The sequence below is a fragment of the Heliangelus exortis genome, chromosome 18, assembly GCF_036169615.1.
Source record: "Heliangelus exortis chromosome 18, bHelExo1.hap1, whole genome shotgun sequence".
In the NCBI taxonomy this organism is placed as follows: domain Eukaryota; kingdom Metazoa; phylum Chordata; class Aves; order Apodiformes; family Trochilidae; genus Heliangelus; species Heliangelus exortis.
Genome location: NC_092439.1, coordinates 614,362 through 628,308, shown reverse-complemented (window position 1 = coordinate 628,308; position 13,947 = coordinate 614,362). Strand labels below are relative to the sequence as shown.

At 52.9% G+C, this 13,947-nt stretch overlaps 1 protein-coding gene across 2 annotated transcripts in view; it reads left to right on the top strand.

Moving 5' to 3' along the window:
• The window catches only part of BAHD1 (bromo adjacent homology domain containing 1), a 32,111-nt gene extending 18,390 nt beyond the window's left edge, over positions 1 to 13,721 (top strand). The window contains exons 2-8 of one of the 2 annotated variants that reach the window (XM_071761740.1): positions 3,337 to 4,980; positions 6,970 to 7,331; positions 9,326 to 9,485; positions 10,440 to 10,516; positions 12,542 to 12,633; positions 13,232 to 13,403; positions 13,512 to 13,721. In XM_071761740.1, the coding sequence (XP_071617841.1) occupies positions 3,354 to 4,980; positions 6,970 to 7,331; positions 9,326 to 9,485; positions 10,440 to 10,516; positions 12,542 to 12,633; positions 13,232 to 13,403; positions 13,512 to 13,529 (2,508 nt within the window). In that variant the 5' untranslated portion in view covers positions 3,337 to 3,353 and the 3' untranslated portion in view covers positions 13,530 to 13,721. Of the gene's footprint in view, positions 1 to 3,336; positions 4,981 to 6,969; positions 7,332 to 9,325; positions 9,486 to 10,439; positions 10,517 to 12,541; positions 12,634 to 13,231; positions 13,483 to 13,511 lie in introns of those variants that run through there. The other variant, XM_071761742.1, reaches the window with a different exon arrangement.
• The last annotated feature ends 226 nt before the right edge of the window (positions 13,722 to 13,947 follow it).

The window sequence follows — 13,947 nt, the reverse complement described above, 5'->3', positions numbered from 1 at the left end:
GGCAGTTGTTTTATAGTGCTGATATCACGGGGAGTTCCCTGGGTAGGAACTGAATCTTTTTTACCACACTTTGTGACTGATCCACCCAACCAGTTTCTTTCTGCTGGTGCAACACTGGTAACGTGGAGCCAAACAGAATTCACCTGATTTTGGACTGCAGGTTTTTAGTGGAGTGGGATCTGAAAGAATGACCTTCTCTCAGTCTCCAAACTGAGAAGGTCAGGGAGAAAGTTGGCTAATTTTGTTGTTGCTGTTGTTGCTTTTCTTTTTGCTTGGTCAAGGAATCCATTGCAGAGATTTTTGAGGATGACGCCAACTTCTGCATTTATTTGCTTAAGTTACTTTGGCTCTATTTCTGCGTGTGCCCTCTGCTGTAGAGCTGGATTTCAGAGGGTGTACCACCAGGTGGAAGTGGTACTGGGTGGTACTGGTGCTTTCCTTGTGGCACTAGAAGGACTGGCTTGGCTGTGGTGCTGAGGGGCTGGCTTTTCCTGCCTTTCCACAAATTTCCAGAAATTTAGCCATTCATCTCTAGGTGAGGGCTTCTCAGTATGAGAGCAGGTGACCTCCCAGTGTGGGGACTACAACTTAGAGACCAACTCTATGCAGGCATCACCTCCTTTTATTAAAAAATAACAAATCCTCACCTTTCTGTGATGGGGTGGTTACTGTTGTGCCAAAGAACTTGTCGTGGCCGAGGGCTTCTGTGACTGAGGCTCTCCAGCTGGGTTGCTGTAGGGCTCCTCCAGCTTTAGTGCCTTTCTGACTTGCTGTCTCTGCTGTCATCTTTGCATGTTCAACTCGAGTGTTTCTCTTGCTGCTCCTGGTTGCAGCCTGGCAGGGATGAAGCTGGATGAAGCAGGGATGATGCTGCACGCTGGAAGGCAGCTCTTGTGGCCAGGCTGGAGAGGCAGGTGGATTCCTCACACTTGTAGGAAATGTAGGCAGGAAAAAGGAAGGAAAAAAAAAAATCACTTTTTGGGTGTTCTTACTTAAAGCAATTCCCATGCTTTTGTTCCAGAAAAGATACTTTATTTAAGCTGTTCTTTGTCTTGGCACTTCTCATGGGGTCAAGCAGGGAAGATCACTGCAGGTCACTGTGCTGTTAATGAGTCTCCACTCTTGGGAAAATCCCCATCCTTCAGGCTCTGCCAGGCTTTTTCTAACTCTGGAGCAGGTGTGGAATGACTGAAGTCATGTCTGTAGAGCTCAGGTTTTATAGGTTCTCTAACACTGCAGTACCAGCAGGCTATAAAGCCCCAGCAAGGAGCATGGATGGATTGTGTCCAGAAGGTCAGGCTGTGGCTTGTGAGAGCTTGAGGACAACAAGGTGGCTGATGCTGGGCTTTAAGACAAGCCACAGCTCTTTGTTTTGGGTTTTTCTCCTCTGCTGAGCACCTCTGCCTGAATCTTGGGCTCTCACTGGGGACAAGAGGGAGCAGGGTGGGAGTTGTAAGGAAGGGACTGGTCTGTACCACCTGGGCAGAGTTATCCTCCCCTGGGGCTTGGATCTCTGGGATGTTCTGTCACTGCCAAACCCTGCTCTGCATGAGTTGTTCCTTAAATTGCAGTCCCCCTGCAAACTGCAGAGGTGTGTGTAGCCTCTTTTCCAAGAATTCCAATTTTGGAGGAAATTTTCTGTCTGATAATGATCCTCCTAATTTCCAGAACCTCTTATTCTAATAATAAATAAAATCCCATGGATATCCATAAATGTTTGCTACCCCCAGAGCACTCCCATTTGGACACTGTCCATGGGAAGTACCCTGTGTGTAGCAGGGTGTAAGTTACCCCACAACAGCTCAGGAAGGTTCTGACATCAACAAAAACAACGTGCAAACCACGGCAGCTTTCAGTTCCTGAGTTTCTTTTAGTTAATGCATATATAAGCAAGTCAATTAAAACACACTGGGCTTACTTCAGATAGATAATCTAATTATCAGCTTGATTAAACCATAGCAAATGAACAGTTCTTGTAATTCAGGAGCTTTGTTCTAATCACTGCAGAAGCAGCAGCAGCTTTAATTAAAAGCCTCAGAAGTGGCAGCCCAGTGTCGATGGTGTCAATAGAGAGATGTTCCAGCCAAGTACCTGATTGCAGGGGGATCAGACCCCTCCTCAGTCCCTGTGATCTGCAGACTGACTCTGGTGCCAAGAAAGGGAATCTGGCTCTTTCATAAATGCCATTAAATGCAAGCAGTTGTCCTTCTCTGCTCTTGCTGGTGCCAACTTCATTAAATCTATTTCAGTATCACTCCAATAGGCTGATTTTTATTTTAATTTTTTATAAACGTTAAAATTTTGTCATGTTTTAGATGAATATCACCTTTCCCTTCTTAGCGTTAGACCTACAGCTTCTTCACAGGGCATGTGCTCCTGTGGACTGCAAAAATTCCTTAATTCCTCAAATACCCAAAGGAGCCTGGATTGCTGGAGCTGAAATTGAAGAGTGCAAAGGTGCAGGAACCTGGCTGCTAAAAATGGAAGAAGAAAACTAAAAATTAGGCTCAGTTTGCTGGATAACTGAGGAAGCCACCACATGGCTGAAGGGGCTCTCTGGACAGTGCTGCTCTTCTCCTGTCATTGGTAGCAAGTTCCTACTCATTCTTCTTGTGTTTTAGTGATTTGTGTTGGTTTTTAACAGTGCCTTGCCATGGTATCCAGGTGAGAAATCAGGAATGACATACAGATGAGTTACTCTTTCCTCCCATAAACATATTTTTGGCCAAACATGATGATCTGGTTGTTTAATGTCCACAATGTTTATAAAACGCATCTGCAGGGAACAAGAGCAGCAGGTAGCCAGGTTCTAACCTGCACAGGGATCTGCAGGTATTTAATTTATTAACGTTGGCAGAAATTTGCTTAAGAGACCCAGAAAGAAAACTTTCAAAGGAGTAGGTAGGGTTTTTGTTTTGCTTTTGTCTAATTGCTTCAGCAAATGACAACAAATCAGTCAAATACCTGGGATTTATCTCTGCTGGATGCCCCGGACCAGCATTCCCACCAGATTTAGGGCAGTTGATGACAATCTGTAGCCTGTTGGGAAGGAGGGAGCAGACAGGGAGGAGGTGAAGCAGCTTTCTGGCCGTGCCCTGGGTGTCCTGGCCCCTGTGGCATTTGCTGCCACCACCTTGCTTGCAGTCACCATCGTGCTCTCTGGCTTAGCACTCAGCCACATCTCGCTGCATCCTGTCTCTCAATTGCCTTAAGTGCCCAGCAGCCACGTGCAGAAATGAGCTTCCCCAGACGTGTCCTCGTTGGCAGCTGGGGCTTCGTGAGGAGATGGGTCCCTCTCCGGGGTATTAATCTCTTCTTTCTTCTGTTCCTCCTCAGGACTGGACGCTGATCCTATGACGCATGCCCGGAAGAAACAACTTTTCCTTCTGAAGCATCCAGCTGGTTCTGCTGGCCAAGCTTCCTCCCCGACAGGCAGCAGGAGGATGGACAGGACCGACACCCAGTGTGGCAGGCAGAGAGGTGGAGATGCCCCCCAGGCTCCCAAGTGTCCCGGCGGGTTCGTGGGGTCCAACAAACCCAAGAACCTGCACGAGGTGAGGAAGACGTACCCGCTGCGCAGGCGGCTGCTCCCCTCGGTCAACAAGAAGACCTGCAAGGTGCTCCTCACCCGGCTGGAGGATGTGGCCGGCTCTCTGTCAAAACAGAGCCAGAGCTGTAAAAAAAAGGACCTTCCCAGCTGGGTGGAAGGTTTGGGACCCGCTTTGTTCTCCGAACAAGCGCAGGGAGCAGGGAAGAGCGACGGGTCCGGGGAGAAGCGTCCAGGGAGTTGTCCGGGGGCAGAGCAGGAGCCCGGGGCCGTCCCCTCGGAGCCCAGGAAGCGCAGGGTGGCCTCGCTCAACGCCGAGGCGGTGAACAATCTGCTGTTTGAGAGGGACGAGGGGCTCCTGTCGGGCAGGCGCTGCCGCAGGGACTCGGGGAAAGCCGGCGGAGACTGCGCCCTGAAGAACTTGCATTGCAAAGCTGGGGACAGTTGGCCCCTGCTGGAAAAAACAGCTGTGAAAACAGGGAAAGGCAAAAGCCGGCAGCACGAGCCCGGTCAGAAATGCAATAGCTGCGACCACTCCCTGGATGAGGTCTTTGATGACGGGGCAAAAAGGGAGGAGGGTGCCATCTCCTATCATCCCACCCCTAAGAGACTGGCTAGCCTGAACGCCGTGGCCTTTCTGAAGCTGACCCATGAGAAAGAGCAACCCCTGAAGCAGAGGAGTAAATCAGACGGGGAGGGCAAGTTGGAGAACCCCTGCTCCAAGTCAGCGCTCAAGTGGGCCAAAGCCGGTCGGAAGAACTGTGTCAAATCCAAGAAGGAAGCTGCTGGCCTGAAAATGGAAGGTCAGCAGGGCTGGCGAGGGCTGCACCTGGGGGCTGGGGGGAAAGGAGAGCAGCAGGACTCCTCCAGGCTCTACGGGCCAGCAGAACCCATCCCTTACGAGTCGCTGTCGAGCTCCTACGCCAGCACGCAGGGGTTCTACCACAGGCTGCCCTTGCTCATGGGTGGACAAGCTTCCATGAAGCCAGAGTACGGGAGGCCTGGAGAGAAATCCCCCACCCCCAAGCAGGAATTCCATCAGCCTTCCTTCCCCGTGCAGCAGTTCCCTCCCCTGCCTGTGCCCGGGAACCACACGGATTGTGGATGTCTCTACGAGTCCTCGGATCTGACTCCCCTGAACGGGTTTTACGTTTATTACGGCCAAAGTGGATACAGTGGCTACACCCACTGCTCCCTTTACCCCAAGGACGAGCTTTCCCAGTCAGCTACCTGCCAGGGGCTCTTGGTCTCGCCCGGTTCCTTGCCATCAGGTGCTCATTTCCAGCCTCTGCACTGGTGTAACTCCCCGTACTGCTGTGGGGAGGGCACGGCCATCAGCAGCTACAGCGTCTGCAGCGTGGTGCCCGAGGGCAGGGTCAGCAGCCTGCACGCCGGGAGGAACACACACCCCTACAAAATGCCTTTTGCAGCAGGTAAGCTCCAAAAGTGCCAGCAAACCTGGCTGGCTGCTCTCAGGAGGAGAGGGCTGGTTTGCCACGGTGGCCAACGGGAGGGATCTGGTTGCCAGGAGGCCAAGCAGCATCCTCTGCAGCTCGGGAGGGATCTGTGTTTCTTCCCCCCCTGTTTTAACCCATGGAAAGGTTGGTATGGGAAGCATAGAACAGGTGAAAGGGTTTGGGCAGGCAGGTGACTGACAGCGTGGCTTAGCTTTGAGCTGTGTGAGTGGGTTTGAGTTCCCCTGTGGGGCTTCTCACTCTCCTGCTCCCAGCCAAGAGCTGGGAAGGACCCTCGGGGTCCCTCTTCTGCTCCTAAAGCCCAGCACTGGGGGCTGAAGCATCCTGGCAGAGCAGAGAGGTGTGAAGGGACAGGCACTGCCCGGGTCGTTGGACTCCCAGTGGTGCAAGCTACAGGGAATGCAATTCCAGATTTTGTAGCTGGGCTGTGTGAGGATGTGTCTGGAGTCTGCTGGGTGGGCAGGTGCTGCAGTTTGGCTGCAGAGAGCTGGGTGCACATTGTCACTTGGGTGAGCAGCAAGCCTGTCCCTGCTCCTCTTGGCACCTGGAAGTGAAGCATTGACATGAGAACAGGTAAGAGGAGGGTGCAGGTGTTTGCTTGCCTCTCTTCTGTCCCTCCCCTGCTTTTCAGACTTTTATCTTGGAGCTTTGCCTTTGCTATTGAAAAATATCTTGTGAAATATTTAAAACCTGGTTTGAAGTACAAACCAGGCTGGAATTGTGGCAGTCGTGGTCTCCTTTGCTTTCCCATCCCGTGGGTGCTTTGTGGTGTGGAGTTTGGGTGGTGGGGATGAGATCTGGGAAGTGTCTGCTCTGCCTCCCTGAAATTGAGTGGGTACTTTGGTGAAGCTTCATCCTGCTTTAGTTCAAGCTTGGAAACTCAAACCAGAGGTGAAGGAGGGTTCTGTGGGTCCCGTGCCTGCCCAGGCCAGGCAGGATTCCTGCCTCACATCCCAGTGTTGGGGCAGCTGCTGCTCAGGGGGAGCAAAGCCCAGGGATGCTCCAGAGCAGCCTGGTGTTTGCAGTTCAGAAGTGGTTTTGTTGTAGCCTCTTTGGGGAGGGTCAGGTGGGAGACTGGAGGCAATAATTTGTCTGTGATTGCAAGGGGATCTCAGGAGTTACTCAGCTGCAGCTTGGTGAGTTCAGATGGGTTTCCACTTTGAGGTTTGTTAGCAGCTCTGCTGGGACGTGCTCCAGTCTGGAGGCATCTCTTGGGGGTTGCCTTTTGGCACAGCCCTGGTGGAGGGAGCAGGATGGTCTGGGAGCTTTCTTCTTGCTGGCTGTGGGTAATTCCAACCTGACCTGCTCTTCTGTGGGACACCTTGGCCTGGGTTGTTCCATGGCTCCTGGAGGTGTTCTGGGGTGCTTTGGGGAGGCCCAGAGTCAGCTCCTTTCCAACCTGTTGTGGTTGATGCTTCTGCTCTCTTGCATCTCTGCCTGCATCAGCTTTCCTGGTTTGGTTCCACCTTGTTTCATATTTCTGGAGTTAATTTGGAGAATCTTCCGAGTTTTCCCCGATGAGTAGGATTTGGCTTGTTGAGAAGAAGCCTGGGCTGCTTCTGTGAGTGTGGTTTAATCCTTCCCACCGTTTTGATAAGCCTTTTATTTCTTTTGTACATATTGACAGGCTTGGAGCTGCCTTGGCCCCTGGCCAGCCTCCTGTCTCTGCGTGGCTGGCGTTGCTTTGGGGGATTTCAGAGGGGTTTGTCCTGGCTCAGTGGCAGCAGCAGCAACAGCTTGGAGCACGGCAGGCTTGGAAGTGTCTGTGCTTTCCAGATCCAGTGGAAATCACAGCCTGGAGAGACTTAAACTGCTGGAACTGTGCAACGGGGGGAGCTTTGGGGGGGGAAGGGGTGGTAGTTTGGGACGGTCTTGGTTGTGTTGTCATTTTAAATGATAAAAGATGATTTTTTTTACACGATGTTCTTTTCTCTTTCCCTCTATTAGAAGGCTGCAAGTCTCTGGACCAGCTGAACCTCACAATCCCTGTGGCAGGGCACCCAGCCTCTCCTGCCCACCCGCTCTCAGGATGTCCTGTACCCAGCGTGCCACCGGCTGCAGAGCCCGTTCCTCACCTGCAGACCCCCAACTCTGACCCTCAGACCATGGCCCGAGAATGTCCACAGAGCTCCAAGCCTCCCAGTGGCTCCAAATCCGGGCTCAGGAATACTCCAGGCTGTCTCCACGCCTCGGACAGCAAAGCCACAGGAGGTCACTCCCACCCGAAGCAGCAACGCATCAGCAGGAGGAGAGCCACCAACGGATGGATCCCCGTGGGCACAGCCTCTGAGAAGGCTGTCTATGTCGTGGTAGGTGCCTGTGGGGACCTGCTTGTGTGTCTGTATCACAGAATATCAGGGGTTGGAAGGAACCATAGAGCCCAACCCCCCTGTCCCAGCAGGGTCACCCTGGGCGGGACACGCAGAACACATCCAGGGGGGTTTGGAAGCCACCAGAGGAGACTCCAGAACCTCTCTGGGCTCCCTCCTACTCAAGAAGTTTCTGCTTGTGTTGAGGTGGAACTTCCTATGTTCCAGCTCCAACCCATTATTCCTTGAACTATTACTGGGCACCACTGAAAAGAGATTGGACCCTCCCACCCCTCAGATATTGATGGACAATCAGAAGACCCCCTCAGCCTTCTTTTCTCCAGGCTGAACAGCCCCAGGGCTCTCACTCTTTCTTCATAGGAGAGATGCTCAAGTCCCTTCATCATCCTTGTAGCTCTCCCTGGGGCTCTCTCCAGTAGATCTCTGTCTCTCCTGAACTGGGGAGCCCCAAATTGGATCCAGGATTCCAGGTGTGGTCTCCTCAGGGCAGAGCAGAGGGGGAGCAGAACCTCCCTGGATCTGCTGGACACACTTTTCCTGATGCCCCCAGGATCCCGTTGGCCTCTTGCCCACCAGGGCACATTGCTGACCCCTGGAGAGTTCACTGCCCACCAGGACTCCAAGGGCTTTCTCCATGGAGCTGCTTTCCAGCAGAATCTCAGATCCCCAGATCTCTCCTGGTGGCTGGGGTTATTCCTACCCAGGAATAACTGTAGGGCTGTCCCCCTTCAGTGCACTTTCTGGGGAGTAAGGTCAAAGCTTGAGAGCCTTTCAGGGTTTGCTTCCAGGTGGAGATGGTCACTGGATGCCATCTGGAAGCTCTTAGATAAGCAGATAGTGCCTCTTGGCTGGGCTTGGAGGCTGAGCTGCTGCTGGGTTTATTTTTTCCTTACGTGCCCTGGTCTTACCTTGCACAGTGTGGCAGGCAGCTTGGGAAGGAAGCAGAACCTGCTGCTCCTCTGCTGGCATCAGCTGAAATGCCACAATGATGAATGCCTCTGGCTTCAGGATCTGCAAGGGTGGCACCTGTGAGGCCATCCTGCAGTGACATTGTCCTCCAGCCTCCTCCTCCTGGGTCAGGGCAAACCCATCTGGGGCTCCAGCCTCATTCCCAGGAGCAGGAGTCTGAAGGATGTTCTCTCCTAAGGATGTTCTGCTCCCTGCAGCCCAGCAGGGATCTCCCAGAGAGCACAGAGGGCAGGGACAGTATCCTGGCTCCCAGATGGATTTTTTTCCTAGCACCCAATATCCCCCTTCTCGTCCATTCCTTGGTGGCATGGCTGGTCACTCCTGCAAGGCTTTCTTGTCTGCAGGGGCAGAGATGTCCTGCTGGGGTGCTCCCTGCAGTAAAGCACATTTCAGAGGAGGAAGAAGGCAATATCCTTCCTCTGAGAGCTGTGAAATCCAGAGCCCTGTGCTGTCTGGGAAGGTGGGAGAGGTGCTGAGGGGCCAGCAGCACGTGTCAGCAGCCAGGGGACACTCCTCCAGCAGAGGTTTTGCAGCTTAGGGCAGTGCACAGACCTGAGGGCTGTGTCAGGATGGAGCCCCTGGAAGGCAGGGGGTGCCCCTCTTGCATCCACCCCTCAGGCTGGGGTGCTGGGGAAGGAGCAATTTGCCCTTCATCTCCTGAATGTGAGACCTGCTGGAGAGCTGCTCCTTGCTGCCAGCACTGTGCAGGGGAAGGAAGGAAGGAGCTGTGCTTGGCTTCACTGGGACACAGCAGCCAGGGCTCTGAGCACTTGGGTGCTCTTCCTCACTGATCTTTCTTTGGAGAAGAAATTCATTTGGCCTGATCTTTGTGGTTACAAACCAAATGCAGGTGGTCTGGATGCTGTGTGACTTCTCTGGGAGGTCTCTTGGAGTGGAAGCTCTTTGCTAAAACATCGAGGAGTCCGGGGTTGGGGTAACAAGCAATAAATTAACTCTTTTACCCACGCACTCAGCTATGCTTTATTTTTTGGTGTGTTTCCTAGAATGAACCAGAGCCAGCTGTTCGGAAGAGCTACCAGGCTGTGGAGAGGGATGGGGAGATCATCCGGGTACGGGACACTGTGCTCCTCAAGTCAGGGCCCAGGAAGAAGTCAATGCCATACGTCGCCAAGATATCAGCACTGTGGGAAGACCCCAAAACAGGTGCCCTGCCCAGAGAGTGGGAGTTGCAGGGGTGGGAGAGCCAGGACCGGGGAAAATGATGGATCTTGGGAGAGCTGCAGGCTTGGTAGGGCACTCCAGTGCTGCCAGGCCAGGTGATGGAGAGGAAGGGATGAGCTCCGTGGCTTTCTTTCAGCTTGTTCCAGGAACTGAAATGTTCATGAATCACCAGCCTGGGACCAGCAATCAGGATCTTCCTGCTCATGAAAGCACATAATATCTGCCACATGCCTGTCCTAGCAGCCATCTCCTGCTGTGTTTCATGGCAGCAGACAGCTCAGGAGCCCCTCAGAGGGCCAGGGCTGGGAGGGGGTGTGGAGCAGGGACTTGTCTGCAGAAGGGACCAGGTAGAGCTGGTGATTGGAGCAGTGTGGGTTTGATGTTCAGGTCCCATGTCTGACCAGTTCCCGAGCCAGGGAAGCTGTGCCAAATGCTATCAAGTGCAAGGCTTACTAAAAATCAAATAAAACCAAACACTGTTTAAAAGAAGGTGTGGTGAGGCCCCTCGTGGTCACATCATCCTGCAACAGCAGCTCTGTCAGTAACCTGGGAGGTGATGCTGCAAATACCCAGCTGTGGATGAGCATTTTTTTCCAGCTTGCTGTCTGAACAGATCATTTTTTCCAGCTGGAATTGTTTAATTTCTGTATCTCTATTTTTTTTTTTTTTTTTTTTTTTTTTTGTGCCTGACCTTCTTGTGACGACGTAACCCAAGTAGAAGGGGGCGAGGGTGTCATGGAACAGCAACGTGTCTGACTTCTTGCTGTAACAAAAGGACACCCAATTCAGCATGAAATATTGATCAGGGCACAGCTGCCTCCACGGGAGCACTGGGGGAGTGAAGGGGACAAAGCAGGAGGAGGAAGCTGGAGAGTAGTGGGGAAAACACAACCAGAAACCTGAGGCTTGATGTGTTTTAATCAATCTTTCTTGCAGGGGAGCTGATGATGAGCCTCCTGTGGTATTACAGACCAGAGCACACTCAGGGAGGCCGCAACCCCAGTATGCACCAGGTGAGCACCCCAACCCCAAACTGGGGTCCTGCTGGGTCTGTGTCCCTGCAGGGAAGGGGTTGAGCATCAGCAGCTCCTGCATCCCCACAGAGCTGTCCCTTGGCTGTGCAGCTGTGGCCAGATGTGTGCTGGGGGTCCTGTGGAGAGGCTGTGCCCCATTTATTGTTGGGGGTGGAAACTCAGGGCTGGAGCAGCTGCTGCTGTGTTCCTTACATAGCCCCCTCAGTTAAATCCCAATGTTTCTTTAATCTGAGAAAACTCTTTGCATAAAAAGTTGCTCTGGCTGCTGCCTCAGGATGGGTGAGTTTGTACTGAGTGAAGACCAGAACCTTTCCAAAAAGGAAAGTCCTAATTCACCCAGAAACACAGGGCTCAGATCGAAGCTCCTGCTGCCCCCCTGCAGGACATGGGAGTACCTGGATCCTCTGCTGCCTTTTGATCAGAAATCCCTTCCTCTGCTGATCAGGCTCCAGAAACTTGTTTGTTTTGTGCAGAAATGTGGCTGCAGCCTCCTCCCCCTGGGCAGATTCATGATGAGAATTAACAAGTGACTGGAGGATGTTGTGCCAGTAGCATGGAGTTTGCTTTTTAGAAAGAGTTTGCTTTGCTCTGCATGGGCTCAGGCTGGGTGACAGAACCAAGCTGGATTTAAACCAGGTCTCAACCCACCAAAATACTTGGTGCCCTGTTTGTTTGTTTGTTTGTTTTTTCCTTCCCATTTTTAAATAAAAGGGGGATGAAGGGGATGAGAGCAGAGCTGGGTGCAGCTGGGGAGTTGTAGCTGCCTGGCTTGCAGGGCATGGGTGAGTTTTCTGAACCAAGCACAGCTGCTTAATTACCTGAGAGCTAAATGAGAGTGTGTGTTTGGGCTGAGCAGCTGGGACAGGTTTGCCAAAGATGACTCAGGAGCAACCCAAAACCTGGAGCAAGTTGTGGCAGTCTCAGTTTCTCTGATGCTGCACGTCCCCCAGAGGTGACCCTTTTGTCACCTTCCCCTCCAGCCTCCTTCCTCGGGGCTGGGAGCAGAAACAGAGCCTGCAGGGAACTCTTCCAGGCTTGGGCACAGCATCCTTATTCCCAGAGATTGTCTTGGCTGATCTAACCACGCCTGGAATTCTTGCAAATGGCTCTGGCTGGGTTGCCCTGTGTCTGACAGATCCTGGCAGGTTTTTCCTCAGTTTCCCTGGGGGATAAAAGGCTTCTGGTTCTTCCCTCACCCAGCCTGCCTGATGGAATTGGGGTGAGGAAAGGGTTGGAAATGAAGGGGTTCCTTTAGCTTTGATGGAATAGAAAGCCTGGCTGTGTGTCAGAGGGTAGCAGAAAGACAGCAAAGTGCTGTGCAAGCTCCATTCCAGTTCTGAGCTCTACAAATGAACTGGAAAGGGGAAACTGAATCCCTGGGAGCTGGGGGCATGTGTGCAGGAGCAGGGCTCACCAGGTTTTCTGGCTGCAGTCTGCAAGTTCCTACCAGGAGGAGTCTGTGCCCAAAGTCAGGTTTTGGATAAGCTGGAGCAAAGGCACCTCTTGTGGGGATTTTTCTGAGCCTCTGCAGTACCTCCTTGTACCTTGGCCTTCCTCCTTCTTAGCTGTCTCTGTGTCATTCCCAGGCATCACAATAGCACTTGGAAAATGCTGCTTTTATTTCTTCCAGCACAGCCTTGCAAAAGCTGATCCCCTGGGGTGGCCACAAGCTGGACAGAGGAGGCTGTGAGGTGTAGCTGGTGGTGACCTTGCTGCTGTAATGTTGTCAGGAGGTGTGGGAGGTGGACACTTGGCCTCACAAAGTGTGCTGGGCAGTGTTAAATGATGGGAGAACTCTTGAATGCTTCGCTCTCCTGCTGCTGGATGCAATCCCGGGCCACGCTTTAGGTCCCAAAACACATGGGAGGGGTCTGGATGATGTGAAATATTGGCTCTAGAGAGTACCTGCTAGGGGCTTGTGTTGGCAGACTCCCCTGGAAGGTGCTGGGTGAAGGTGTGGAGCTCCTGGCCAGCTGGGTCACCCCTTCCTTGCCTCTCTTGCAGAACGAGATCTTTGCATCCCGGCACCAGGACGAGAACAGCGTTGCCTGCATCGAGGAGAAGTGCTACGTGCTGACCTTTGCAGAGTACTGCAGGTAGGTGGTGCTCTCAACTTGCTGCTCTTGTCTACAGCTCTTGGCACCCTTTCTGTTTCCAGCCACCACCCAGCAGAACTGTCCCAGCCCCACAGCCTTGGCCCCAGCTGGAGCAGGATGAGTTGCTGATGAGTTTTTACTGGATGGTTTGGTGCCACAGTCTGCAGGTGCTTCTTCCACTCTGGGTTCCTTCCCTGCCCCTTCTGTCTCACACAGATGCTTCAGAGGGCACCAAAGTGTTTGTTCCACTGTGGACTGTACAGAGTCTCCATCTTCTTTGTAGCCCCCCCTTTAAGTACTGGAACATGGTGATAAGGTCCCCCCTAAGCCTTCTCTTCTCAGGGCTGAACAGACCCAGTTCTTTCAGCCTCCTCATACTGCAGGTGCTCCAGTCCTTATCCTCCTCGTGGCTCTTCCCGGTCCATGACCTTACTGCACATCTTCCTACAGCTGAAGATAAAAAGCAGCAGCAACTTCCAGTCCTCCTGAGCAGAACTAAACTCCCCTCCCACCCCTCATCCCTGGGCAGGCCAGACCCACCCCAGGGGATGAAATTCAACAGGAGCCGGTGCTAAAACTCTTGTTAATTGCTTTCCAGATTTTGTGCCTTGGCAAAGCGTCGAGTGGAAGGGATCCCAGGCAGGAAAACCATCCTGGTTCCTCCCTCAGAGGAATATTCCACCCCTCTGCACCGCAAGGTGCCCGAGGACACTGACCCTGAGCTGGTTTTCCTCTGTCGTCACGTCTACGACTTCAGGCACGGGCGCATCCTGAAGAACCCCCAGTAGCCCCTTCCTGGGGGCTGAGCAGGGAGCTGGTGGCACCTGAAGAACCCCCAGTAGCCCCTTCCTGGGGGCCGAGCAGGGAGCTGGTGGCACCTGAAGAACCCCCAGTAGCCCCTTCCTGGGAGCCGAGCAGGGAGCTGGTGGCAGGGGACAGCCCAGGACATCTGTGTCCCCTGACCTGGTGCTGCTCGGACTGAAAAGCAGAGCCCCTGGAGGAAGGCAGCAGTTGAAAGCACAGCACTTCATTAAAAAGCATAAATGAAAATTATATACCTATAAAATAAATATATGTATATAGATATAGGTACTTGCATACGGAAATCTATATCTATATATGTATCTAGAGATGTGTATATGGGGAGGGGGTCGCGGGGGATAAAAGCCAATCAGCTGAATCCAGAGCCATGGCTGGGGGGCAGGAGGGAGGATTTGGTGTGTTGGTTGAGTTGAGCTGTGACAGTTCTGGTGGGAAGTGTGAGCCCTGAGCCCAGCTCCTTGGCAGAGCACGGGAGGCTCCTCTCTGCCAGGA